Raw genomic sequence first — 27,592 nt, forward strand, 5'->3', positions numbered from 1 at the left:
AAACCTGCTTCCAGGTATGCAATTCATGGTTCCAAACGCTTAAAGTGTGCTACTTCATTTTTTTAAATGCCTAGATTTTTAAAAACAAATTATTGCTAATTAAAAATTTTCTTAGTATATCATCAGGTTGAAAAGATTTACCACATATTTTAATTGCCATTACTATTATTTTCAAACCTGTACTTCTGTCTACTCTGATGCTTTATCTTTGTTTTTTCTTTTTTTTCTCCCCCTTATCTTTTACCATCAGAACAATTTCCCATGTTAGCACCACATTGTGTTGCATGGATGTTTGCCCTGGATTTCACCTGAAATTAGGTTGGATTCAATCCTTTACAATTTTACCAGCTGCAGAGGGGGCAGAGGCCACATCCACCTAGCAGCCTCCAGCACACGAGCAGGTGCTGGATGAAAGTTGTTCACCACAGCACTTTCCTGGCTCCATCCCAGGCAGCAGCAAGCCTGTGGTCCATGTCTGCACACTTTGCTTCTTTTTGCAAGGCTTTGCTTCTTTTTGCCAGGCTTGGTCCCTCTGTGCAAGCAGTGAATCCCCTTGGCTTGCTGAGCTTGGTAAGCGCTGAGCTCCGGATGCTGCCTGGCCTTGATGTGATGCAGCATCAGCCATCACCAGCAGTGTGGCAACTCTGCAAAGTTAACCACTGGATTTCTGCTGCAGTGTGGCCAAACATCATAAATGGGTGATACAGGCACTGCAGGGTTTTCACCACAGAGAGAATAATTTGGAAAAACAGATGGAAGCCTTGGTGACAGAAAACACTGAGGTCACCGTTCTCAAGGGGGAATTAAAGGGCAATAAAATCCCTGGCTTACACATTAGTAAACAGTCAGGAGTGTGCCCAATTCCAGCATGTCAGCTGGCTGCTTATAACCAGCATGTAAAACATGACAAGAGGAGAAATTGTGTATCACAGAGTCCAACTTTTGCTATCACAAACAGGTTGTGAAATGCCATTTATAAACTTTATGACCTTAATTTGCAAACTGCCTAGATTTCCTCCTGCCACTTTCCTCCCTTCATCTCAGCTGATCCCACTGGAACTTCTTTTTGTTTTCACTCCACTGAAAGCCAAAGTCTTCTCATTTCATAGAATAATTTATCCACAGATAATGGTGTGCCCATCCTATGTTCTAGCTTAAAAAGCACTCACTCTGTGTTGCTGTGACTCCTCTTACAGATACACACACACACACACACACACACACACACAGAAGGAATGGCTTCAGTCAGATTTCCAAAATTCTATTTCAATCTTAACATTTTAGAAGGTTAATATTTCAATGAGTACTTTTGACCAAAACAAAATTTAAAAACCTCTTATGTTTTTCTGCCTTTGGTATATTTTGACAGATTTTTAAGATTAGAAAATTATAATTGAGAAAAATTTTCCAAAGAAGTGGTGGTAACTACTACATCTTGAATGACTTTAAAGAATGATTTTTCCTTCCACCAGGTGTTTGCTCCTCTTCTGACCAGTCAGAGCAGCACCTCCAGCAGCCTCAGGGCACAGAACCACAGTAAGGACCAGTTTGACTCACAGGGCTCTTCAAAGCCCCCTCAAAGGCCAGTTCTGCCCAAGCAGAGGCAGAGGGGATTCAGCCTCAGACAGACCTGGCACTGGTCAAGGCAGAGCAGGATAAGGTCTTCTCTAAAGTTCATGTGTTTGCCAAGCAGCACAAGGAGCACAGCTACAGCTCCCTGCCACCACAGTGCTGCCCCTCACACCTTGGGGCCAGACCACTTCACCCCTCTGCCTCCTTCACCCCTGAGATTGACTCTGCAAACCACCTAAGACTGACTGCCCATTTGAGCCCTGCCATGTGGTGGGGCTGCTCTACCTTCAGAAAAGTAAGAATTTTTATTTTCACAAATGAAAGATGCACATAACTCTTCATAAACTCTTCACAGAAACATCAGAAATTTGTTGTCTTGATGGCTAAGAAAAGATTTGCCTTTTTCTTCCCCACCTTCCCCTGCTCCAGATGTGCCCACAGGTAACCCCTTGCTCTGCACCTTACCTGGCAGCTGCTCTTTCTGTGGCCCACAAGTGCTGTCCCACCATCCTCCAGCCAGAAGCTGGACTCAGAGCAGTACCAGACTCACAAGGAAGTCACCAGCTTGTATTTACAGGTATGGCTGATGTAACTGAGACAAATAAGTGCAGTGGGCAGAACTCATTTTATAGGAGGGTTTTACTTCCTCATTTGGCAGGCCATGCTCTCATATAACCGTAGTTTGATAGACTTTCACTTCATTTTTCAAAAGGAAAAAAAAATAAAAGAGGTTCTCAACACACCTCTGTTCTGAGTCACAGGCAAAAATTAGTCAGACTCACTCCAGCAGGGATGCAGAACACTGGGCAGTGAGAACACTGCATATGAATTCTGGGTCAAGTGAAAAATTTTCCACCAGGATTGCTGTACCAAGTTAGCACAGCCTCATTCCCATGCATCTGGCAAATTCCTGACCTCTGGGGAAATGTGGAAAAAAATACTTCAAAAAACCCAACATTTTGCTTAGCACCTGATACTGCAAAGCCTCATTCAAACATTTCCATGTCTGAAGGAACCTGCTCTGGGACACTTCAATGAAATATCAAAATCCAAACAATCCCCTTTAGCCTGCTGGTGCCTCCACTGAAAGACTGCTTCAGAGATGCTCAGCCTGTCCACAGCAAAGTCTGACAGGCACCTCTTCATGGAAACCTGAGGTTTTCCTCTGCTTTTTCCTTACCTCGCTGCGAAGAAATACACCCAAATCCAATTTAAGCAGCAAGAATGGTTGGAGACTAAGAGGGGTCAACCTCTGGGACCTTTTGGATGCTTCAGACAGCTCTTGCATGTGCAGTGCCCTCTGCCCTGAGGGATGGCTGGGGTGCTGTGCTGTGGAAGGAGAGAACGTCTGCCACTGTCAGAAGGCAGCACACCAGAGCAGGGTTGACCTTGCCCAGTCAGAAATCCCACTACCTGCACATTTTGTGGGAGTAAGCAGGGTGGCCAAAGCCTTTGTAGTGGTATCCTGTTTAACCCAGAGTGTTTGCTGGTTGCTGCAAGCCTCACTCTTGCTTTTTCCAAGTGATGGTTCCACCTTTACATCACACCCAGACCCCTGGAAACTCTTTGGGAGCCAGGACGCCCTGCTGCTGTGTAAAGCAGTGCCCAGGCAGTCACAGGATAAAGGGGCAGGACACAGCCTCCTCCATCCTACTTCTGGCACAACTCTTCCTCTAATCCACCAAGCTGGGCAGGTTAAGGCTACAGAAACAGGGAAGTGTTCCTAGAGCCACAACTAAAGACACATGCTAGCTCCCTGCTGCCCAGAACAGCTGTGAGAGCAGAACAACCTTTGACTCATCACTCCTTGGACTCAATCATAGAATGAACTAGGCTGGAAAAGACCTTTGAGATCATCAAGTCCAACCTAAACTACAAACATCCCTGGAGAGGAGGGATCTTCTCTGCTCCAGTGAAGCTTTCACAATGCCCCATGCCTCATCACAAGACCACCACGTAGCAGTGCCACTGGAAAGAAAGTTGCTGCAGTCTTTGTAACCCAGGCAGGCAGCAGAGTGAAGCACATACATTGTGTGGTGTTGTTTCAACCCCTACTTCTCAGTAAAATAGGGGTTTCACTACCTAAAGAGGAACAAACCAGAGATTATAAAAGGAAAAGAGAAGCCAATTAGATAAAAGAAATCTCATTTCTATTGAAATGACCATGCCCATCTACTGTAAAAAACCATGAGCAAAAAAGATTTCAACATCATTCAAATTGTAGGCAGCCAGGAAGACCCTCAGCCAATTCCTGAAACCTGTTTACTACGTGATCCCCAGCTACATGAGAGAAGACCATGAGAAATAACTCAACTTTTCAGATGGCCTCACACACTTTCACTCACCAGCACAGACACACGTTTGAGCCCCAAAGGCTGTGGTTTTATAGACATTTCCTTTCTCTGCTGTGCTCCCTTGTGCTGACAACCATGCTGAGTTTTCCCAGTATGGATTTATTGCTGCTTAAGGCCATGTTATGTTGAAGAGGGAAAGAGCTGGAGTAGGAGTGGTTTTCAGAGGGAAAGATCTCCCCACTAATGGATGTTTCAGTGCTGAGGACTGAGGATTTACTGGTTTGTGAAACAACAAGACCTTCACCAGAAACAATCACTGCCAAACTCAAAGTGGGGCAGCCTTGTTGCAGCAGCTCCTGGAGGCTACAGAGTTGACCAAGCACAACTTTGAAGGCTCCCTGTGCAAAACCACTTTCCTGGTGGTGTTAGACTCCTGCATGGAAAAACCACTCTCTTGAAACTGGTTCTGTGGAACACCTCAGGTGTTTTGGTCTACACGCCTCACTGAGGTATTTGCTTTGCTAAAGGAAACAGTCACTATTGCATCAGCACAAGAGAAAAACATTATCACCCTCTTCCTCATCTGAAAAGTTTACCTGCTGTGTACCAAACAAGCACATGGCCACAGTAACACAGTGAAAATTCTTTAGCCCCTAACCAGCAGAACACAACACAGTCAGAATAAAGCAAGTGCTACATCAAAGATCTATTGCCAAGAATATTTTTAATAATTGTGGAACTAATATATTCTCCATCCTGCTTCAAGTGAGAGTATTTCCCTACTCCCTTCAGGAAGGCTCAGGTCAGACCCTCAAACCAAGCTCTCTCAACAGTATAAGCTATGCTCCTGATTTAAATTACATTTTTTTTTTACTATTAGGCAAAATCTGGATGTTTTCTGCCAGTGAATTTCTTTCCCTGTTGGAGACACTGAAAATTTTGACTTGGAGACAGGTGTTCATTCCAAAAGCCTACATCACTAACTTAGCAGGTCCTACTAGAGTACCAGTTCAGTTCCTGACAGGCAATCCTGTATTCACACTGGCAGAAAGCCACTATCTTTACAAGAGATATTTCTACATGCTTGCAAAAATGACCACCTTTCCTACTTCCCCAAAACTATGCCAGTGTAGCAAGCACTCCGTCTGACCACAGAACAGAGAGAACAAAAAACAGGAAAACCAATTCCAATAATGCAAACAATGGTAACTTCTTGGAAAATTGCAATCCCATCCATAATGTCTGATGTAGCAGGATCCCTACTTGGCTGGCCTAAAATATCTATTTTCCTCTTTTTATATAACAAGATACTGCTATGACTCAAGTTGTTTTCCACTGGGTTTAAAATAAAAAAGTACCTTTTACAGAGTCAGAAAGTCCCAAACAAGTTTCAAGTTCAAAAGTTTACTGCCTTTCAGGTTAAGATTTCAGAAGGCTCTTGGAACTGTCTTTCAGCTTCAATGATTTATTGTAAGCTCGTAAGACCTAAACCAACACAGTTTGCTGGTACCTTTTAACACAGCTGCCACATTTAACCAAGGTGATAGTGGCTTGCTCACTGAGAAAACGCACATTCCATCAGTGGCCAGACCAAGCATTTTACACAAAAATACCACCCTGAAGCAAGTATTTACATAAATCTGACAGTAATTTAACATTTTTCAAATTGCTTGCACCTCCTCTGTGTGCAACAGGTGACTGACAGAAAAGGAGAGACATTACCCATGCTCCAGGAAGCTTACAAGCAAAACCTGTAATCCTGTTGCCAACAACATACAAGTTTTACATGAAAAAATTCAGGCTACAGCAGGATGAGATGGACAAAGATAACAGCAGCAACAGAATCAGAAATTGTTCTAAACTTCTTGGAAATTTTAAAATGCATGTCCAAATAACAAATGGATGAGGGGAGTGGGGGAGAATTTGGTTTGGTTTGCTTGTGTGGTTGTTAGGGTTGGGTGTGGTTTTGACAAGTGGAAGGAAGCAGGTAGAGCTTTATCTCTAGAGAGTACAGGGGTACCAGGACTGGGTTTGGGTAACTCCCATCCTGCAACGCCAACCACTTGGATACAACATTTACGCTCCTTCCGCTGACTTGTGTGATGTCCATGAGATTAGAGACAGATCTCTGGTGCAACCTACCCTCCCTTCCCACTTGCCTTTAGTGCTCTGCCACCAGATCCCATTCATGACATGGTTTTGGCCAAGTCCACTCCAAGTTTTGGACTCAAACTCAAGGGATCTACCAAGAACTAAGAAACTACAACATGTGACAGCAAAATAGTCACAAACTTACTCAAATCCACAGAACAAAACAGTTTAGTCTACATCACATTTTTAAGCTGTTGTAGGTAAAGCAATCCAGTAGAAAACTCCAAGGAACTGGTTGTTAAGCCTTTAACCACTGAACAAAGAGCTCTAAAGCATGAGGTGTTCCCCTTCAAACAAACATCAGCTAAGTCAAAGTGAAGAAGTTGATGCTTCTGCTACACTTTCAATGCTATTTTCAACATTATAGAAGGTGGGTTTTTTGGTTCTGTTTTTCAACTACCACAAGCACCAAAGGTCAATAGCGAAACTGAGACTGGAGAAAGCATTGATGAAAACGAAATGACAGGGAAGTGTGACTTCTCATTAGATTAAAACAAGTCAACTCTTCAGCTCCCAGATAATAAAGTCCTGTCCACTCCAACACCTCTGGCTGGATGGGCACAGCAGGAAATGTTTTTCGTGCCATTCCCAGAAGAACCCCATGTACACAACCATAATTTCCAACGACAGGAGGAGTAAATCCCATCTAACCCAAGTGCTTTGCTGTCTATGTGCCAGGTGAACTGAGACCCCTCAGCAGACTAGCCTAGAAATGCAGGCCTAATATTAAGTACTTGCTCCCAAATTGGCAGCTTCTATACTGTCATTTAATCACCTATTTTTTTAAATATATAATATTTTAAAATATATAATGATTTTTAACATAATAATTAATATCACCTTATTTTTGAACATCCACCTTTGAAAGCTTCCTCCTAAAAAATAGAAACAGGTGATTTCACTAATCTGAAGATACTGTGCATTTTTAACAGCACCAAGGCATATTGAAAATCAGAAACTTGAAACCTTTTGGATGAACTGCTTTTTAATCCTTAATTCTGAAGACTCTTTGGCCAACAATGAAAATGGACTATTTACTTCCATATAATACTCATTTAAACTTTCAGGTCTTAAGCATTTACCTGCTGCAAAGAAAAGCCATTTCTGCTGCAGGAAAGTGAGCACATTCACTTGAAATAGGGTGTTTGTTTCTAAACATTGGTAAGTTCTGTATGTCCCACAGGTGGTTGAGGGCTAGCTGAAGCCTAGGAATGGCTGCTGAAACTCTTGGTGATATTAAGCCACAACTCTCAAACAAGAGGACTTCTGATGTTCAGCAAGAATCCAGCATTCTCCCCAGCTGGAAGCTTTAGTTTGTTCCTATGACTGCCATTTCCTAAAGAAAGCAAGAACGCAATGGCCTCGCTAACTCCACATCCCTGTCAAATCTGGCCAGTGCTTCTCCCACGTTAAAAATGTTGTGTGGAGGACAGCAGGACTGAGAACAGCATGACAACACAATCAATCCTTGTTTCTTTAACAGAGCAGGCCAGGAGCAGGAGGAGCTTGAGACAACCTACTGCCTCCACAGCACTACTCCACAGGCACCATCACCTGATCTAGTACATTTCCTTGGAGTCTTGTTATGCCCAGACAGAAGGCAGAAATTTTCTTGACAGGAATAGTGAGCAGTCCTCAGCCCCAAATTCCCCAAGGACACTTCTAGGGACAGGCTTCCCTTTTACCTCTCCTCTGGGACAGAGGGCTCTCACTCAGATTCTGCAAGGATGGCACTGGCCCCTGGAGGGCATCAGGCAGTTAGAAATGTTTTGCCAGGAGACAGCTGTGGAAGCCCTGGATATCTAGTTTTATGCTTTGAAGAACACAAAAGTAAGAGATTCATCAAAAGGCAGCTTCTTAGCCAAGTACACTTTCTGCATTTGGTCAAGCCCACTTTAAGTCTTGGACTCAAGCTCAAGACTACAAAGAACTAAAGGAACTATAATGTGTGACATCAAAATAGGTCTCAAACTTACTCAAATCCATATAATAAAACAATTGAGTCTACATCACATTTTTAAGCTGTTTCAAGTAAAGGAATCCAATAGAAAACTCTGAGGAGCTGGTTTCTAAGCCTTCAACTAAGGAACAAAGAGCCTCAAAAGCACGAGGCATTCCCCTTCAAACAGGCCTCAGCTACGTCAAAGTGAAGAAGCCAATGCTTCTGCTACAGCATTTTCTATGTTATTTTCAACATTACAGGAAGGTGGGGTTTTTTTTGTTCTGTTTTCTAATTACCACAAGCACCAAAGATGTTGGACTCCAGCTTTGTTTTTAACTAAGCAAAGACAGGGCAGATGCTGCTGGAAAGCGTGTTCCTATATTAAATACTCTCAGTATCCCTGCTTAGCTTAGGTCTGGAGATTATAGCCATCCCATCTGGCCTGCCTAGTCAGAATTTTCTGCCACGGGATAGTTTCAGCTGATTATGTTCCTTAAATATCAGCATTCCCAGAGAATCAGTAAGAAGTTATCTTTCTTCACAGTCCATTGAAATACTCTATCCAGGCACAGGCACTCCAGGGCAGAACAATCTGCAGTGATTGATCTTGAATTTTATAATTAGCAGATCATAAAATCTTCCTGCATATTGCAGTCAGACACTACCATAAGTATTACAGAAAAAACACTAACACAAAAGAAAAAAGTTAAATTTATTATTTTAGTTCCCCTCCATATTTTCCTTGTCCTTCATCTGTACTTGGACCTCTCTTTGTCTTTTGATTTCTTAGGACTTCTGCTTCTGTCTGCTTTTTTATCCCAGTCTCTTACTCGGCTGTCTTCTCTGTATTTGTCTTTTTGCCTGCTGTAAGAGGAATCTCTCTCCTGAGAGCGGCTGCGGCTCCGGTGCCTGTCCCTCTTCTCACTCTTGGTCCTCTCCCTGCAGCGTTCTTCGTGCTTCCGCTCAGAGTCCTGCCAAAGGAATTGGACAGAAATGCAGTTACACACAAGAGGGGAAAACACACAGAGGCATGAAGTGAACTAGAGAAAAGTTGAGCATGGCTGGTTCCTGAGTTACAGCTGGTAGTACCTTAAAGAGATTCACATCCAAGATGATTTGAAGAAGGTAACACAAGAATACGCCCCTGAAACCATCTGAAGAAGTTAAGTTTACAAGTAAGTTTCTGTCAGTGTTTATGGAAAAAAAGCATACCTGACAGCCATGCTTCTTGTGCTGCCTAAGGAGCTTTAGCAAAACTGGTTATATCAGGGATTCCATTCAGACGGATCGTATTAAACTCTTCACAAGCATCAAACACGTCTGTAAGCTAGATGTGGATTTCTGATTTTTTTATCTAAGCAATGCAAATATTTCCATTAAGTTTTGGTATTCCAGTGCTCTGCAGATGCATAATATATTTTAAGACTTACCTGTAATAATTCTTAATGGCCTAAAGTGTAGGCTTCAGCAAAATGAACAAGCTGACAGTTTAATATCACTGTATGTGCTAACAGAGAGATACAATTTTATGGGATTTTAATAATAATACTGTTAAGCACAGATCAGTATGAGTTAAGAACGTCTGCATTAAATCACACCGCATTTCTTTCCTCATTTCAGATATTATTTTTCTAAGGATGTACCATGACAGCAGCCTTCACAACTGTATGGTCAAAACCTACACTCCATGTACCAAGAAGAAAACTTCATTTATTTAAAAGAATGGTGAAAAAACTCTACTTTAAACAGAGATTTTATGCAGAAAGCCAGTGAATGGGGTGGTTCCCAGAGCAAACACCACCTTTAGAATGACACTGATAATGCTGACAGTATTAGGGTTACAATAAGCAACACAAACCCTCTGGATAAACAGACACACAAAGAATCACAGGTTTGATCTGTAACAAAAACATTCTGCTACTGCTGGGTACAGTAATCTCACTGGTGGCCAAATGCCTATTCCACATCTTTACTGTGCTTTATTTCAGTACAGATTTTAAAATCTGGATCCACCAAAGTGTTTCAGTGATGCTTCCAGCTACTTGTAAGAGCTTTGTCTATCCACTCTCAAAATGATGCACAGCCATACTCTTGTACCAAAGGCCTCACTTTCCATATGTTTGAAAAAGCCAAGAGGCTTCAAGCCCCTCTGTGACAAGGCCTGAGTAACCATCAGACAATGGACATGCTAGTGGAGGGGTGGACAGGAACAAGACAAAAAATATTGGTCAGAAAACCAAATGGTGGGCTTGGTGTACAGCTGCCTTCTAACTGGTTTGTTGCTGGAGTTTCCTCCCAGCACATGGGAGAAACAGGAGAAAAGCAGGGCAGCACTCAGTTGGACAATCTACCAAGTAAACACTGGAGACAAGGCTACTGGCCAAGTGGGGCCAAGGAACAGGCTGGTGAACATTTTAAACTACAGACAAATGGCCCATGTTGGACGCCACAGAAAAGGACAACTTGCTGAAAGGATCAGAAGTCATACAAGCATTGAGTTAAATGCCAACAGTGACCTTCACAAAAGCATTTAAGGTACAGGTCTTCAGGACAAGTCTGAAAGTGACACAACAAAGTCACCACAGTAGCTAATATGATCACAATGTAAAGGAAAAAAAGTGAAATTTGAATTAATAGAATGAATGGCATCTTTATTTCTTGCTAGCATCTTTATTTCTTGCTTCATTTCCCCTTTTATAAGATTTTTTATTTTAAAGTCTTTGGTGTGGAAAAAGGTCAATTTTTAAAACACACTAAATTACTAAAAATAATTATATTTTGAAACCAAATTTTTATGCCCAAAAGTCAAAAACACACTGTCTTGGAAGAGGAAGCTCTCTCTTACTGCTGAAAATTGTATTTCTCAATGCAGGATCACAGCCTCTCCTCAGTCAATGAATAAGTGACCATCACCCCAATTCTTAATCCAGCGCTGTGCTGGAACACACATGAGGAAGAAAATAAGGAAAGAGGGAAAGATGCTTCTCTGGAAGTTCATGGCTGATTTTGCCAAAAGTAATATCTGACTAAACAGCAGTCCCAGGTGAAATAGCTAGAAATATCCTGGCCACAGAAGTAAAATGCATATGCCATCTCTTACACTCATTAAACACAGTAGTTAAAGGTTAAAAGGACCAAACAAATAGAGAGAGCCTTTTTTGAAGGGAGATTTTGATAAAACCTGACCCTGAATATGAAGGGAACAGTGTCCAATAAGCAGTAAAAGCGGGAAGTCAAAACCAGAAAAATCAGTACCTCTTCCAAAACCATGCACTACAGAAATCTGAAATTGGGAAGTCCCTATGTCTTGCAAAAATCTATTGGATAGGCCATACTACCTCACAGATCCAGCTCTCTTAAAAAATAAAATCCAAGAGAAAACAGAGAGAACTGGAAGGCGAACAAAGTCATAATACAGATCTCAGGAGGAAGCGTGTCCTGTGTTCAAAAAAACTCTACCAAATCCTATTCACAAACCCACATGGCAGTCCACCCTCCTGCCCCGGACCCACATCCTGTTTCTTACTAAAAGCAAGCCACAGCACCCTACCTCTTCTACCCACTGGAATGAAGTCAAACAGCACTAGACTCAAAAATATATTCTTGAAACATCAACACACAGGCTGAAGATTCAGGAAATGGGTGTCAGACTAAGAAAAGGATGAGTCAAAATATACTACAGAAAAAAAGCAACACCAGCAAGAGAACAGAAAAACAACTCAACATCATGGAAACTATTGAGAAAATAAAACCCCTTCAAGTCATAGCTAGAGCTGATAACACAAACTGCAGCTCCAGTTGCCAGAACTTCCCATTATAAGCCCCATATCTCTCTTAATTAAAATCTCTGCCACGCTGTGGACTCATTGTGGAAGCTTCTGTATGAAGCATGGCTAATGTGGTCTTTGGCTGATGAGTTGTGGAAGGTCTGCTGCTGTTTTATTTTGAAGTTCTTACCTCAAATACATTCAGTGATTTACAAAATAGGGTAAAGGGAGAATGTTTTGTTTGCCTATACTAAAAATACTACCATTCATTAAAAAGTTTCCATGCTGTTATGCTTTGTGTTGGACTCAATATTCCCCCTGAATATACTCCACCTCAGGAACATGCCTGCCTCCCCTTAGTTTCACATAATATACCCAAAGTATGACTAGTAAAAAACAAAACAAAATTAAAATTTGTATATGCTAAGCAGGATTTGTCACCTAAGCTAGCTGCAGATTTCACTGGGGAGGCCATGCCCAAAATACTGAGTCTGTGTGAGACTGAGTACATACTGCTCAGCATATGCATACTGTACAGTACACAATAACAAGGATATTCAAATCCAGAGAGAAAAATTCTTCCCAGAAATTAATTTCCACAGCTCCAAGAGGGAACTATGTTGCTTGCCATCAGAGAATAGAAGTGAGCCTCCATCTGTGATTTCGGGCATAAGAAAGCTAAACTACTTACACCAAAATGGGTAAAGGTGACTAAGAGAGAAGAAAGCTGTGGGAAAGAAGACACCAGAACCCAGCAGCAGCAGATTACAAGAACAAACCACATCAGGAGCAGGTGACTAAATCACAAAAAGATACACATAAACACAGAGGAGATCACAAAGACAAGCATTAGAATATGTTCTCTTCCAGAACTTGAAAATAGCACCAAAAATCCCTCTGTTCTCATTCATGTTTCTGTGCTATGAAGTCTCACAATCCATTTACAATGATTAGAACAGATGTTAAAAACCTACTGCTGCAAGCACTTGTGCCACCTGCAGAGGTAAAGGCCTCTAAATGATTTTAAAATGTTCTCTGCTGATAATGTGCATGACCGGCCAGTTCCATGGGTGTAACTCCTGAACAATCAGGAACAAAGACTGCCACCAAAAATACCTGTTTCAAGAAGTCTAAAGCAACAGTTTCAATCAGCCAAACAGACAGGAGAAATTCTAAACCAACATTAGTCCACACCTCCTGTATGCACACACTGCAGTCAGGACTTTACTTACCTGAACAAACCCCTCCCCTCCACTCAAAGGAACCTGACTGAATTAGTGCAGTGACAAAAAAAACTGGGTCCATGAATGAGCAATAGGGCTTACTGCTGGCACTGAAAGATTTTAATTGCTGATGTTCATGAGAAAAATAATTTTCAAGCATTTCAGCAAGAAGTGATGTATAAGAACAGAATCATGTATGCCTTGCGTACGCAAAACTTCCAGCAGTGCTCAAAACGCAGGATGGGACATTAGCCTTACTTGCTGTGGCTGAAACTTTTTCACTTTCTGCAAGTTGCTAGAGACAGTTTTGTTCTCACTCATAAAGCTTGCACTGTTAAAATACTGGGGTTTGGTTTTTTTCTTTTCCATTTTAGCTCAATTCTTCCTAATGCTCACTTCAGTGGTGGTTAACACTCCACTTTCTCACTGCAGACTTTGTTTCCACAAAACACCTTATCTTCAGTATCCCAAGCTCACAGAAATGTGGGCACGCTGTCCTGACAGGCTGCAGTGGAACTAATGAATGACAGAATTGCTGTCTCCTGGTGCTGTCCTCCACAGCCCCACAGGCTTGCACATTCCAGAAGCAAGCAAATCCACATGCAGATTTTACATGAACACTTCCAAAAACACTTAAAGACAAATACAAAAAGATAACGTAAAGAGATTGTGCTCCCAACTCCACATAGGAAAAACCCAACATATGGTCTGGCAAGAAAATGAGACATAGTCTACAGTTGTGAAATACAATTAACTACTACTTTATGACTAGGAATACATGAACAACAGGTTCAAAGTGCTGAAGATCCCCTACTTTATGAGAGGCTACATTGCCTCTTCAGGATGCTTTAGCAAAAAACCATCTAGACCTGCCAAGCTACAAAAGTTCATGAGGAAACCCTCTTTCATAATCAAATATTAACATCAGCTTTCTGCAGGTTTACAGCTGCTATGTATATTACACAGGACTTTGCACACTATGTCCTTATCCAATATCACACTTTCTTCCTGGCTTCTTTTATGAGGAAAACAATGAACAGGTATAAAGTTAATGCATGAAGAGTCAAGTACCTTAGATTTTTTGGTCCTCTTGTCATCATCTTCATCTTCAGAGTGGTGGTGCTTTTTCTTTTTCTGTTTTTTAGCCAAGTGTGACTGACTTGTGTGAGACTCTTCTACATCCTCATCCAGCACAAGGTCATACTTAGCACTGATGGTGCTGGTTAAGGACAGATCTGTTTCCCAATATCAGTAAGGAGCAGAACACAACAGCCCAGGAAGCAAACCAATCCCTGTTTATCTAACAAGCATTTACCAAGACTTAACACATATTTCAGTCAGAACACAGTTGTACGCACTGAAACAAAAAAATCAGCTGTGCTAAAATCACTGAAGTCTGTCCTGTTAAGCAATACAGCCAGGCTGCTGTATTCTCCTTTCTTATCTACCTGGGGATATCTGAACAACCTATGGTGTTTTCTCTCATGCTTATCACAAGCAAAGTATAATCTTAGAGAATGATTACTATTAATACTAGAATGGTCTCGTTTCGGATGCAGAAGGTCCTCTCTGAAACTACTTAAGAACTCTGTTATGCCATATGTCATTCCAGGGCTGTGGACTAGGAATATTATTTACCTGCACGCAACATGGAAGTGAAACAGCACATTTTGATTTGACTAAATTCATCAAAGTGAAAACCACAAAATATTAAATGCCATCTCAAACACCAAATGGTAATATGATCTAGAAGGCAAACACCCATTTGGCAGGCTTTAAAAATAAGAAGGCTTTTTCCAGGCTGTTTTCATAAATTCTACTTAATTCAAAAAGTACCTTCGAAAAGAAAAGGATACTCTTGCTTTGGTTTAACCTTTTCTTTCAGAGCAAATTTTGAAGGTTTGTCACGGTCCTTCTCATAGTCCTTGAAATCTTCTTTGGTATACCGCCCACCTGTCCACAAAAAAATATGTTCATTTCACTCTAACCACAGACACAACCAACACCACAACTATCATTAAATTCTGATGATGATTAAGGGGCTCTTTATAACCACAGAGAGCTCCAGAGCAGGATACAGCTCCAGAAACACTGACATCTGCGTAACAGAGTACAAGAGAGCAGGACAAGTTGGGAGGTTCTGTCCTTCTCTTGCTTGCAGATTCCATTAAACAACACCCAGCTTTCTGTCATTTCTCATTCATGTCCAGTGGAGACAACACATAAAGAGGATCACAAAGCAGGACTCAGCAACTGGCTTAGTCTCACTTTTATTACAGGTCCTATATCACACTACTCAAAATGGTATTACCCTGAAAGCCCACAGACTGTTCTCATTATTAAATGATTTTTTGCTCTGATCTGCACGGAGAGAAACCTCTGAGACAGCTACAGCTCAAGAATTCAAGTGGAAGACTATTACTAAAAATGTTCACGTCCAGATTTAAAGAGGGACACGATGGATTTCAGCTTCCATTCACTGAAGCACCAATGCAGGGATCAACGAACTACGGCAACGTGCTGCCCTCTCACGGCCACGCTCAGAACTGCAACACTCGGGGCCAGGCCAGAAACCACCGCCGAGGGTGGAAGGCCATTTTTTGGGTAACATGTAAGCACGAGATGACAACATAGTTAGCTTTCCAATATTTTGGACAATTTAGACCCCAGGTAAAGTTTCCCACGCAGCCAGTCAATACAGGATGCACTACAGCACCTGGTATAGACAGAATACAGAGTCATCTCTGCTCTGTGCAGGACAAGTTCCAGTATCTCTGTGTTCATGGCCACAACCCTACCTGGAGAAACTGCACACCAACAACTGAGGGCTGACTGCATTTTCAGTCAGAAAATTCAGACACACAAGAACGTCACCAGTGCAATGCACAAACATCTCTCCAAGTCCAGTGTTCTGCTCATGCCCCCAGTATTCAAATAACCACTGCATCCACCTCTTCCACCACCCTTTTCCTCCCAAAACACCCTCAAACACCTGAAACTGGGTTTTTGTAACATACAATCTGTCAAGCAGTATGTTTGACCTACAGCAGGTGAAGAGCAGAAATCCCTGGCCTGATTACTGACTTTTTCTTGTATGCACCTGACTGTCATATAGTGAATAAAGAAACTAGAAAATAACAATGTATTGGCATATTATTTTGCTAGTAAGTAATACATATCAAAAAAATCATGTCCAAAATTTGAGATGAAAAAAATGTTTAGTGGCAAAATGACATTGGCCAAAAAGGTAATCAGTGGCAATGCAATGTTCATGTAACAGTAGGAAGCCCTTCAACTTTTTTTAATGAAAGAAATGAAGGGAAGAACTAACAACTATGTTGGCTCTATTTATTACAGTACCAGGAACATTTATATGCCTGAAGAGGAAATGACTTAAACTCCTAACTCTTTATATAATGCTTAGTTTAGAAGTCATGGCTTGTTAAGTTATGAGGATCAAAGAATTGCAAATATACCTACCTTTTCCCTTCCATTTAATCTTTGCAACAGACTGGCTAAAATCCACATGTATCCGTCTGTCATCTATCAGCACATTGTCCATTTTGAAGTAGGCTTTCTCACAGTCTTCCTCCTGATATTAACCAGGAAAATCTTGAGTCATGATTATTTCATAGGAATATTCACAAAAAAGGTCAAACACAAATTCAAATGCTTAGTGGCATAGATTTCTTTCTGAAATTGCCTAAAGCACCATAGTTCTTGAATTGTACTATTTCAAAAGAAATAGTTATGCTTTCTCTGAACATCAGCATTTCAATTCCCAATTCTTCAGCTCATTTCAGTATTTTAAAAAATTGCCCATCCAGCTACATATTTGGCACATGTAATACACTCAGGGAAAAAGGAAAACAGAACAACTGATAGAATTTTAACTACATAAATAGGCTAAAGAAAAGTGAGACCGTTTTCCAGTGTTGTCCTCACAGATGAGAGATACCAGCACACATAAAGCTACCCACCCCAAGAGAACTATTGCCATCCATCTCACAGTAAGAGCAGTGTGTTGATACAGTGGGCATCATTTACAATCCCAGAAGAGAAAACCACTGAAAATATGGATCCATCTTATTCCATACACCCTCCTTTCTTTATGCTGCATGCTCCTAGCATTCCTTCCTTCAACGCTTCCAAGACTTAATGCACTCTGGAGGAAAAAAGGGCCTGATCCCCTCCCATGGTTTCAAGACAGTCTAAGTGCATTTTTGTACTGGCTGCTCAAACAGAGACAGACTTACATGCTTGACTCATTTAGGACCTACAACTTCTATAACTAAGTTATAGCTTCTCTCAGTAAGAGAAAATATTTGCTATTCCACACTTGAAGATGCCAGTGTTTTTCCTAAATAGAAGTATACCAAAAAGGGGCTTTTACAAGCAGGATCTACATACAGTTCATACCTAAACCCCATACCTTTTCAAACTCAATGAAAGCATAACAAAGAGATTCACCAGTCTTCCAGTCTCGGATCACTTCACAACTGAAAAAATGATAGGAAATTAAAATGTCAACACTGTTGGAGCAAAAAATGTAGGGTAGAAAAGCACTGCTTAAAAGGATGAATAAGGTAAAAAAATAACCCAAAAAACCACAACCCACAAAACCTAAACACCCTGAAGGTATTAAAACACCTGATTCTGAGACCCCCTATTGCAAGAAAAAATGCACGATTGCATTTTTGCTTTTTCAAAGCAAAAAGCATTGCTTTGAGCAACTACACTGAACTCACATGTGGTTACCATGAGGCACAAAACTAGAGAATTTCTAATCAATGAAACAAAACATATTTTCCAACATTACTGATTGTTTTTAATTTTTTGCATTTCACTAATGCAAGACCAGTAATTCCACATTCTCATTTCCCTGTCATTTTAAGCAAAAGTTTAAACAAACATCCTGTGACAAACTTTCTCTTCTTAGCAAGCATCTCTTCAGCAGCCCAACTTTTTATCATGCAGGTCACTGGGCAAAAATAAGAAGCCTGAAAGTATTGAGTAAGTAGTGCAAAATGGGAAGAATATAGTATTGTATCAGTTTTGCACAACTCTTGTACTGGATGTAAGAATTCTGACTACAGGATGCTGGAGGAGGGCACACAGGCAGCAAGGACAGGATATGTGGCATTAAGGTGGGAATAATGTGAGACATGTAGAGAGGAAGTGACAAATCAGGATCTGGAATCAAAAGATGATCAAGGCTGAAAGAAAAAAAATCTGGGAGGGAAAAGGAAAAAAAAATAAACCGTAAGGCTATTCAGACAAGCTACAGGAATTCTTTGCAGCAGAAGGCAGAATGATTTTGTGCAAGAACCCTCCTTCATGGATTATTCAGAGAACCAATCTGAAAGTGGAAGGACTGCAGAAGAGTGACAACACTGACAGAGGTACAAAAAACTAGAAATCCTTACGGCATAGAGAAATCATGCTGGAGTAGTAGGAGTGGCACACAGAGCCAATTTCCTCCCCCCCTCCCCCAGTGTAGTTTAGGATCTGGAAGCCTGCAGACCCGTGTGCCAGTACTGCACAAACTGCTGGAAACTCTAAGCAGAACAATACACAGGGCCTACTCCAGACCAGCTGAATAAACTTAAGTGAAATGCTCTAACAGAGTCAATATGCTCATGTGTGGTGATGATGATGATGATCCATTCCATGAAGTCTTTTGAAATCCCTCTGCAAATTCTAATAAACTCCTGCATCAAAGGCTTTGGGGAAAGTAAGCAGAAAGGGCATAAGGAATATCTCTGCATCCATAAACACACAACAAGATAACCATGGGTGGAACCTTAACTGTATATTGTAAAAAAAACCCAAAAAAACCCAATGAAAAAAACAACTTTATCATTCACTAGAAAAGGAGTTAAGAGTAAAACAGAACAAAACTGCTCCACTATAAATCTGTAATTTCCTCAAAACTGCATGCAGTTTGGGTTCTGTCACCTTGAGATGAAAACAAAAGAACAGGAAAAGGACAAGAAAAGTGAAACAAGGTAATTAAGTCTCTACTATGAAGAAGCATGAATATGTAGCTTAGTGCTCTTGGCGAGGAAAAAAATTAACTTTGGGGTGTAGGACAGAGGAGTGTAGGAAATAAGATTTTATTGCCCATCCAGTATTTTGATAGTAGTACTAGAAGGAATCAGCTGAAACTACTAGAAGCCAAGATCAAAACTGAGAAGGGCAGCAGGAATGAGGAACACCTTACAAGAAGTGTATCAGATGCCACAGATGTTTGGTGCTTTACCCCACACCACACATACCCCCACAGGAAAGAAAAACCCAGAGACTCCATCCAGCTCATTGAGAATGTGACATAAAATCTGCTGAAAGGAGTGAGAGGATGGGGGCAAAGAGGAGTGTTACATGCCTTCTTGGTTCCTACACTTCTTTAGGCTTTCCTTAAACCACTCCGGGACAGGCTACTTGTCTAGCTACATCTGCCTTTGTATCCCCACTGTTGTCATCTCTATCCAAACAGAGCATCAATCTCCTGAGACACCAGACTACTCCTTTACAGCCAAACCTAAACAGACTGGGAGGAATCAAGTTCAGTTTCAACAAAGAAGGTTTTCTCTTTTATCATAATTACCTTTTAATGGGACCAAATCGTGAAAATATTATCTCCAGGTCTTCACCTGTGGTCACAGGATTCAGTTTACAAACAAAAAGCACATTTTCTGGTGGCTTGATGTCTGCATCTGGCAAGTCTCCCACCTGGGATATACAGAAAGAAGACATTCATCACTTTGGCCTAAAGCTCTCTGTAGATAGCACAGCACACTGGGAACACATTTTTTGTGTCATCTCACATTCCTATCACAAAATCAAAACTTTATTAAATATTTCTGCTACTCAGTGTCACAAAAAAAAAAAAAGTTTTCTATAGCACCTAAAATTTATTATTTATTTGCAATTCCACTGCTGGAATTCACGAAAGTTCACAAATATGTTCTACTTTGCTTTTTCTGGTCTTAGCATAAAAAATAGTTCCAAAAGGTGGAAGTGTACCCTGTTTGTCCCTACAAATCTTCTGCAATATTGTGGCCAGATCGGGCTTGATCTTGGAATAAGTCTCTGCTGCAAACTATTCACACAAATTTGAATTTGGTAGTTGTAAGGAAGTTAGATGGATTCACTCATCTTTCAATGGTGCATACTTTTTATTTACTTTTCTTTTTTTCTTAAAAAAAAAAAAAAAAAAGGACTTCAAAGCCTATTTACAATTTTTATTACTATGGAGTTTACCACTGTATGCATTGGGAGGAGTTTGTCACGAATTAGCTCAGCTCTCTCTCACACATGCTAAAACTCTTCAATGAGTGCAGGTATTCCAGTGGCATACCATGTCTGTTACATTTTTTAATTGGATGAATTTCTAGCAAGTTTTTAGAAGGCCTCCACTGGACCACTCTGACAATGAAGTATCACTGGTTTTATCAGAAAACCACAACACGAGTGCTCATGCTCAATTCTTTCATTGTACAACAGATATTTAACAGCAGATTCTGAAACATGACATGATCCTCAGATAGGCAATTTCAAGATAAACAGTACATATCCTCCTAGACTTAATAACATGCACACACACAGAGGAATAAGATCTAAAAGGTAAATACAGAAAGATGTTCACCATTTCCAAAAGAATGGCACGAGTTTTTGCTTCTTTTTCTGCCTGAACTTCTTCTATTTCCTCTGCAGTCCGTCCTTTCATGTCATCAATTTCTTCATCTGCTCCTATTCTGCCACTCTGAAAAATGAAGGAAAAGGATATTTATTACCAAGCCATGACCAAAAACTCTCTCACTTTCCAACCATTACTTGGACAACCTCTTCCCTCACCCCTCAAGACACAAAAAATGCTTGAGCACTGTATGTGTGCAGAACTGGGCTTTCACTCTGTTCATCTCACTTTGATTAGAAGAAAAAAAGGGGAGATGTTATCTTCATATTTCAGGCACTGTGAACTATTTCTGAACTTCTGTGACTAGTCTGAATCATATTCAGTGAGGTATTCTAAATTATTTTATATATACCCACCCACTCAACAGCTCACCACAAATATCAATTCATCCAGGTAACTCCTGCCACAAATGAAGGTAAGGAACACTGCAAATATTTGTTATGTCTAGCAAGACATTAAATAGAGCATAGCACAATAATAATTTTGGTTTTATACATCTATACCTAGGCAGGACTTGAGGTTTATTTTTTTCTCCTCACCAGCATCTCTAGAATGCTGCCTTTCTTACAGACACTTCTATGCTAAAAGAGGAGGATATGCCTATCCTCAGACAGGCTAGGAGGAAAAAAATTCAGTACAAGTTTTCACATCTCTGTGCTGCTTGCAGTGAGCTACAAAATACCTTATTCTTAACATATCTGAAGGTACATCAGAGATCAACCACTGTGCACACATACCATGAAACCCTAATTTCAATCTTGTAATTGTATCTATTAAGCTTAAAAATAAACAATATTTTCTCTAGTTAATTAATAAATTACTAGAAACAACTGTTTCCATACAAGGGGATAATCTCACATATAACTTCTGTGACTGCATACCTTTAGTAAATTATTAATAACTGCAATTATTCTTTTATAAAATTCCTTCTGTTTGAACAAATAGCCCATAGTAGTATGTGTGCCTGCACATATAACTCAAGACTGACCAAGATTACTTCCACTGAAACACAACCTATTCACATTTAAAAGGAAAACAACAGTAACCATTTTAATATTGATAATGTTAGCTATATTTTGTCTTCTACCAGAGTATACAGAAAACCAGTAATACTAGTGTTGAATATTCTGAATGTTCTGCTTATCTACACTGTAAATAGAAACCTAAAATGGTAAATAGAAACCTAAAATACAGCTTTAAAACACAACTTCACTGGAGCCACAGGGGAGAGCACCCAAGTCATGATTTATCCTTCTCTTGAAAGGTTAAGGAACTGTATTTGACTAAACACAGCAATAGCCCCAAATAACTGACAAGCATTTGACACATCAGAACTCAAGCTAGCACAGTAGAAGAACACCTCCTGCATGAAAAAATGTGTAGCTCTTTTAGGACACAGGTTTGAGACACAAAACCTTGAAGACTGATTTCTTATTTTGGCCAAATCTGTGCTGGACACTAATTGAGATAAACTTTAAAAATTATTTCTTCCAACTTTTCCCTGTTGCGGACACTCACGTCGAGCTGCTCCTTTGTAGGTTCTGGTGAGCGATCAGGAACACACAACCCAGGTGGGTCATCAAAGGGATCATCTAAAATTACTGTGTGATTTATCCTTAGAGAAAACAAAATCAAGATCAGCATTGGTTACATGCAAGTAAAACTTAGTTTACCCAACTAACACCAGACCAGCCCCACTAAATCTCAGTTGCATCCCAAACAGCCAAATATCCTGTGTGCTTGTGAATTCTAGCACTGATGCTTTTGGAAGGGCAACATGGCTAAATATTTTTGTACATATTTGTTTATTTAGTGCTTGTTGATTTTGCCACTAATACTAGGGGAAAAAAAGGATTTAAGATAGCACGTACAGGTCACCTGACATCATGATATTCATCTAGTTTCCAAAAGAAGTAAACTCATTCAATAGTAAGGTATTCCTCAAAAAGTAAAGTTAAAAGCAGTCAGACCTGATATCTTGATATGGGATAAAATCCTTATCTACAAAGGTTTCATTAATTGTCTTCAACACATCCATGCCTTCTGTCACTTCTCCAAATACTGTATGTACACCATCAAGGTAATCCAGGTTTTCTCCTGTGGTAATGAGGAACTACAAAAGAAGATAGAAAACTAGGAACAGTAAATAGAAAAATTCAGGTTGCGTTTTTTTTTTTTTACCTTAACACACTCTCAAAAAATTCAGTGGGAGAGGATAAAAAAAACCTCTTCCCATTTTTTGTAGAAGATTGCTCTGGGAACATGGTGAGCCAATGTACAGCTCACAGCCACTACCTGAGGAAATCTCCCTCTGCAGGAGCCTGTGGGTGCAGCTCACAGGACCCTTCTGTGAATTGGTAATCGGGCACAAGGGCACTGGAGGAGCAGAGAGATCTCTGCTGGGGAGGTTTGGTGAGCAAGACCAGCAAAGGCTGTGACTGGCATCACAGCTGATGAAAGGGAGAGGACAGAAAGAGCAAGGCTACCCCTTGTGAGCTGAGCTCAAAGCACCTGTTCACCAAGCAGCATTCGGCAGGTACTTTTTCATAAATTTGGCAAAAACACCCTACTACTATCTTTACCTAACTCCCATAGTACTACCTTTACCTATTCTATCCAGACTTTTTTCCTTTCTTCCCACAAACCCCTGTCTCCTGAAAAACAGCATGCAGCAGCATTGAGAGAAGAACTAACACACACTGACTTAGATCAACTCAAACTGGCACTTTCTTATCACAAATCAGATCTTCACCTTAAGGTAAAACTGAAACTATGAAAATTGATACCAGCTGAGAATTTAGTAACAAATTCTAGAGGGCATTTGGTAATGGAGGAGGGAGGAAGAGGCAGATATTCACAAATAACAGGACACAACTGCTGCACCCACACCTTACAGTCTGACTGGTAACATCCCACTCCTCATTCTCTCTACAACACAGTTAAGACTGGTTAGTATTTGGCAAAGGTTACACTAAACTACACTATACTTGTAAGGCAACTCCATGTAGTTCCTTTCTGGAATTTTTCCTTCCCAAGGAAGAAGCTGCAATAATGTTCCTGGGATCAGCATTCATTCCCACATGCCTGCATATACAACAGGCTGCATATCTTAAGTATAAATACTATTGTGATCTCTTTTCCCTAAATACCCCAACCATGCCATTTTATATATACAATGCAGAGAAGCACCATAATTACCTGTATATATTACAAGCTCTAGCTCAAATAAAACCCTGCCTTTTTAAAAATTGTTCTTTGATTATCAAAAATCCCTCTTTTTAAAAATTAAAATATATGGATATTACAAGTGAGGCATTTTAATTCACAGAAGTGACAGTGCACCTAAAATAATAATAATTCAGAAATAACAGTGTTCTATGAGCTTTAAAAACAAAAAAAACCTTACAGAGTAAGTAAAAAGAATTACCTACAGCAAAATCTTTGTGCACATGAACAGCAAAGAGAACAAGACCACTTTCAAAAACTGTTTTTATACCAGCACTGGGGTAAAACTGTAAACTTACACTATTAATGCCCTTTCAAGTAACCATACAGGAGAAACTGTGATATTATTTCAATTTCCAAACTAACACAAAGTCATAACCAGAAAATATCAACATTATTTCAAAACTCAATTTCCTTAATTTTCACTTCATTTAACTAGAGAATTTTTTTTCCTGACCATTTTATACATTAGCAAAATCACATCAAAGTATTAACATAGTGCTGACCTGTGATCCATGCTGATCACTGCCATTGTTCACCATGGACACAGTTCCCTTCTTCTTGTGCTTGATTCTCGGCACCTTTTCCGCCTCAAAAAATCTGGCTTGATCACCATACAGTTGACTAAAAAAACATATATAACAAATAAGTTACGAGAAAAATGAATTTTTAAAAGTGAGCTAACCAAACATTGTAAAACTCTAAATGACATCTCAAAAAATTTTTACATTTCATATTTACATTAGGCCTTCAAATAAACCTGTATTTTATGAACATATTTATGGACCTGTACACTTCCACAATTTATAGTACAAAGAACAACAAATTTTTCTCTGGACATTTCACAGAGTTTTTTTAGGGGCTGGGAAAGGTATACTTATATATTTTTAAGTAGAGTATGTAGCATTTTTCTGAGGCATGAAGGAACTATACATTTTAAGTAGATTCTGCAAAAATAAGTTATTCCACACTGTAGAAATGCAGTGTTTATTTACATCAAAGATTTATCTCCCAACAGAAAAGCAATACATCTATGTGCAAAATCAGTTCATCACACCGACAGGACCACATACAGTAATTTGGGATATACAGGATATAGCTAATTGTTGCATTCTTTTTAATTTTTTATGTCTAACCCTGCTATCACTTATTTTGTCTCATTCCATAAACTGACGGATGCATGATCAATGACCATATTTGCCCAAAAGTAAGGATAGTGCTGTGTTCAAACTCATTCTGCTAAGCAGGTGCTAGCCTCTAAGAAGAGAGGATTCAAATTAAACTTTGCCTGCAAGAACACAAACTCCAGTCCCATGGACTGGAGTTGTGTACCTGCTGTAAACAGGTACAAAAGATGAACTGACCTTCTCCATGCTATTGCCAGACAGGATCTGACACTCTCTCATCACACTGTACTTCCCTATTTGCCATACCAGTAAATCTTAGGAGACTTGTATCATATAAAAAAAACCTTAATTTACTTGTGTGCAGAGACAGGCAAGCCTGGTGAGTTTACCTACCTAGACTTGCATCTGCTTATCACAGGTACACTGCTTCCAGCACCACTGGGGTGGTGATTCATGGATCCATGAGCTCCACGTTTTGTATTTATGAGGCTCTGACACACTGACTTACAAAAGCCAACACTAGTCTAGAAACACTGTCTCTGTTCCAGCTGAACTCTTTTATTGCTGTAAATTGTGTTCCCCAGCATCTCCCCGGTAATTAGTTCTGCTCTGTAACTTTAATTTTACTTTTAATAACTATTTCAAACAAATCATACACAACACATGCACTTTGACTCCATCCTAGCTGTTTGAATGACTTCTTCAACTCGTCTCCATGACCACTGAAAACTTCCTGAACAAATAAGAAAAGCAATTTCCTTATAAACATCCAACATGACTAAAACAAACTCAAGTAAGGAGATCACTTTCTTATACAAAGAGGAAATCAAGCATAGCCTCTATACTCCACTCATGCTTAATTTAGTACATTTTATTATAATAATAAATGTATTAACAATGCTAATTGATTGTCTTCAACGGAGCATTTAGTCATGATACTTTTCTTACCAAACATAGTTATTTGCCAGCTTTTAAACAAACAGAAATGTATGTACAAGTTGTTACCTGTAACTTCACTTCTAAGGTCAGAGACAGAACAATGTCCAGGAAAAAAACAATGAATGGCCAAAGGCAGCAGAGAAATTTAAAAGGTATCTAAGTATGAAAACCAAAGAAGCTTATATATCAACATCTTTATTTCCCACCAGTAATTCTGCCCCAAGAAAGCTGAACACAATCTAACCAGAAGACAATCTAACCTACTCCCTCACACAAATTCTCTGTTGAGATATATATATAGATATATACATATGTATGTATCATTTCTATACATAAACACTTACCAAAATATGGATTCCCCTCCACGACCAGTTCCCATGGGGTCGCCAGTTTGTATAATAAAATCCCTCTGTCACAAAGGAGAATCACATAAGATATTGCTTCCATGTTTGTGAATTTAAACCAACCAAAAAGAAAGGAATTGAGAATACTCACCTGTACATTATAAATAAGACAATAATTGTAGTATTTAACTTTGCAGAGCTTCAGGAAATTCAGACAAGCTGCAAGAAATTATAGCAACATTTACAAAGGAAACTCCAGATAGAATAAGAATAGATAGAACAGAGCCCTAGTTTAACGTGCAGAAGAGTGGTTTTGGAGCAGACTGTATCGAGGGTATCGATATCATGGGTATCAGGGTACAGCCTATAAACGCTGAGAGAAATGCTCGAAAGAGGTGTAACAGTTCCTCCCTTACTACAAACCATCTCCACAGCGATTCAAAAAACCCTAAACACGGCTGGTTATACAGAAACACACTTCCCCCCTCCGTTTCTTTTCAAACGCTTGAGAAAGAAGCTCACGGTAGCCCTTCCATTTAGCAGATATTACAGATACTACGTTTGCGGCCGCGAGCAGGCCTCTGTGCCGAGCGAGGCCGCCACCCGCCCGCGCAAGGGGAAAGCCGGTGCCGGGGGGGTCAGGGGCGAGCCCGGGGCCGGCGGGGCCCAGGAAAAGCCGGTGCCGGCGGGCTCGGCTCGTACCGCGGGGCCGCTCCTCCGTGTACAGGTCGATGACCAGGTCGCCCACCGTGGTCTCCAGCAGCACCGCCATGGCCGCGCATGGAACAGCCCGGCCCGCTCCCCGCTGGCGCCCTCTGGCGGCGCGGAGGATCCCGCGGAGGATCCGTCAGGGGCGGGACGGGACGGGACGGGCCGTCCCCGCAGTCCTGAGGGCGCCCGCGGTGCAAAATGTGGAACGTGTAGAAGTTAAGGCAGGCTGTTCTTTGATATGTAAGATCCTGGTATACTTTCAGACAGAACAATCCGGTTGGAAAAGACCTCCCTCTAAGATCGAGTCTAAGCTGAGGGATAACTGGCACACGCAGTCGCTCCTTAAACACCTCCAGAGATGGGGAATCCACCATCTCCCTGGGCACTCCTTAGCCCAGCCCATGCTCTTGTAAGCTACTGATTCATTCTGGACTGTTGTGCCCAAGCACAAGAAGCTGGATTTACAATCATGAAAACCTGGCAGACCCAAGCTGAGAGACATCAGACATCAGACTTTAGCACTGAGAGACATAATTCCACCATCTTCCTCACACAGCTGGTGACCGTGAAGCATCTAGTTAGTGACTGTAAAAATCAA

At 40.6% G+C, this 27,592-nt stretch overlaps 1 protein-coding gene across 1 annotated transcript; it reads right to left on the reverse strand.

Moving 5' to 3' along the window:
* Positions 1-8,654: 8,654 nt before the first annotated feature.
* On the reverse strand, positions 8,655-27,107 carry PPIL4 (peptidylprolyl isomerase like 4). The gene is made up of 13 exons (XM_054630252.2): positions 26,986-27,107; positions 26,435-26,502; positions 26,284-26,348; positions 24,380-24,497; positions 22,619-22,761; positions 22,167-22,263; positions 20,598-20,714; positions 19,557-19,681; positions 17,382-17,448; positions 16,430-16,541; positions 14,806-14,902; positions 14,021-14,159; positions 8,655-8,930 (listed from the first exon to the last, which is right to left on the reverse strand). Exons 1-13 carry the CDS (start codon positions 27,053-27,055, stop codon positions 8,709-8,711), a joined length of 1,440 nt encoding a protein of 479 aa, XP_054486227.2. The 5' UTR covers positions 27,056-27,107; the 3' UTR covers positions 8,655-8,708.
* Positions 27,108-27,592: the final 485 nt, after the last annotated feature.

This window comes from Agelaius phoeniceus, chromosome 3, assembly GCF_051311805.1.
Source record: "Agelaius phoeniceus isolate bAgePho1 chromosome 3, bAgePho1.hap1, whole genome shotgun sequence".
Taxonomy (NCBI): Eukaryota; Metazoa; Chordata; class Aves; order Passeriformes; family Icteridae; genus Agelaius; species Agelaius phoeniceus.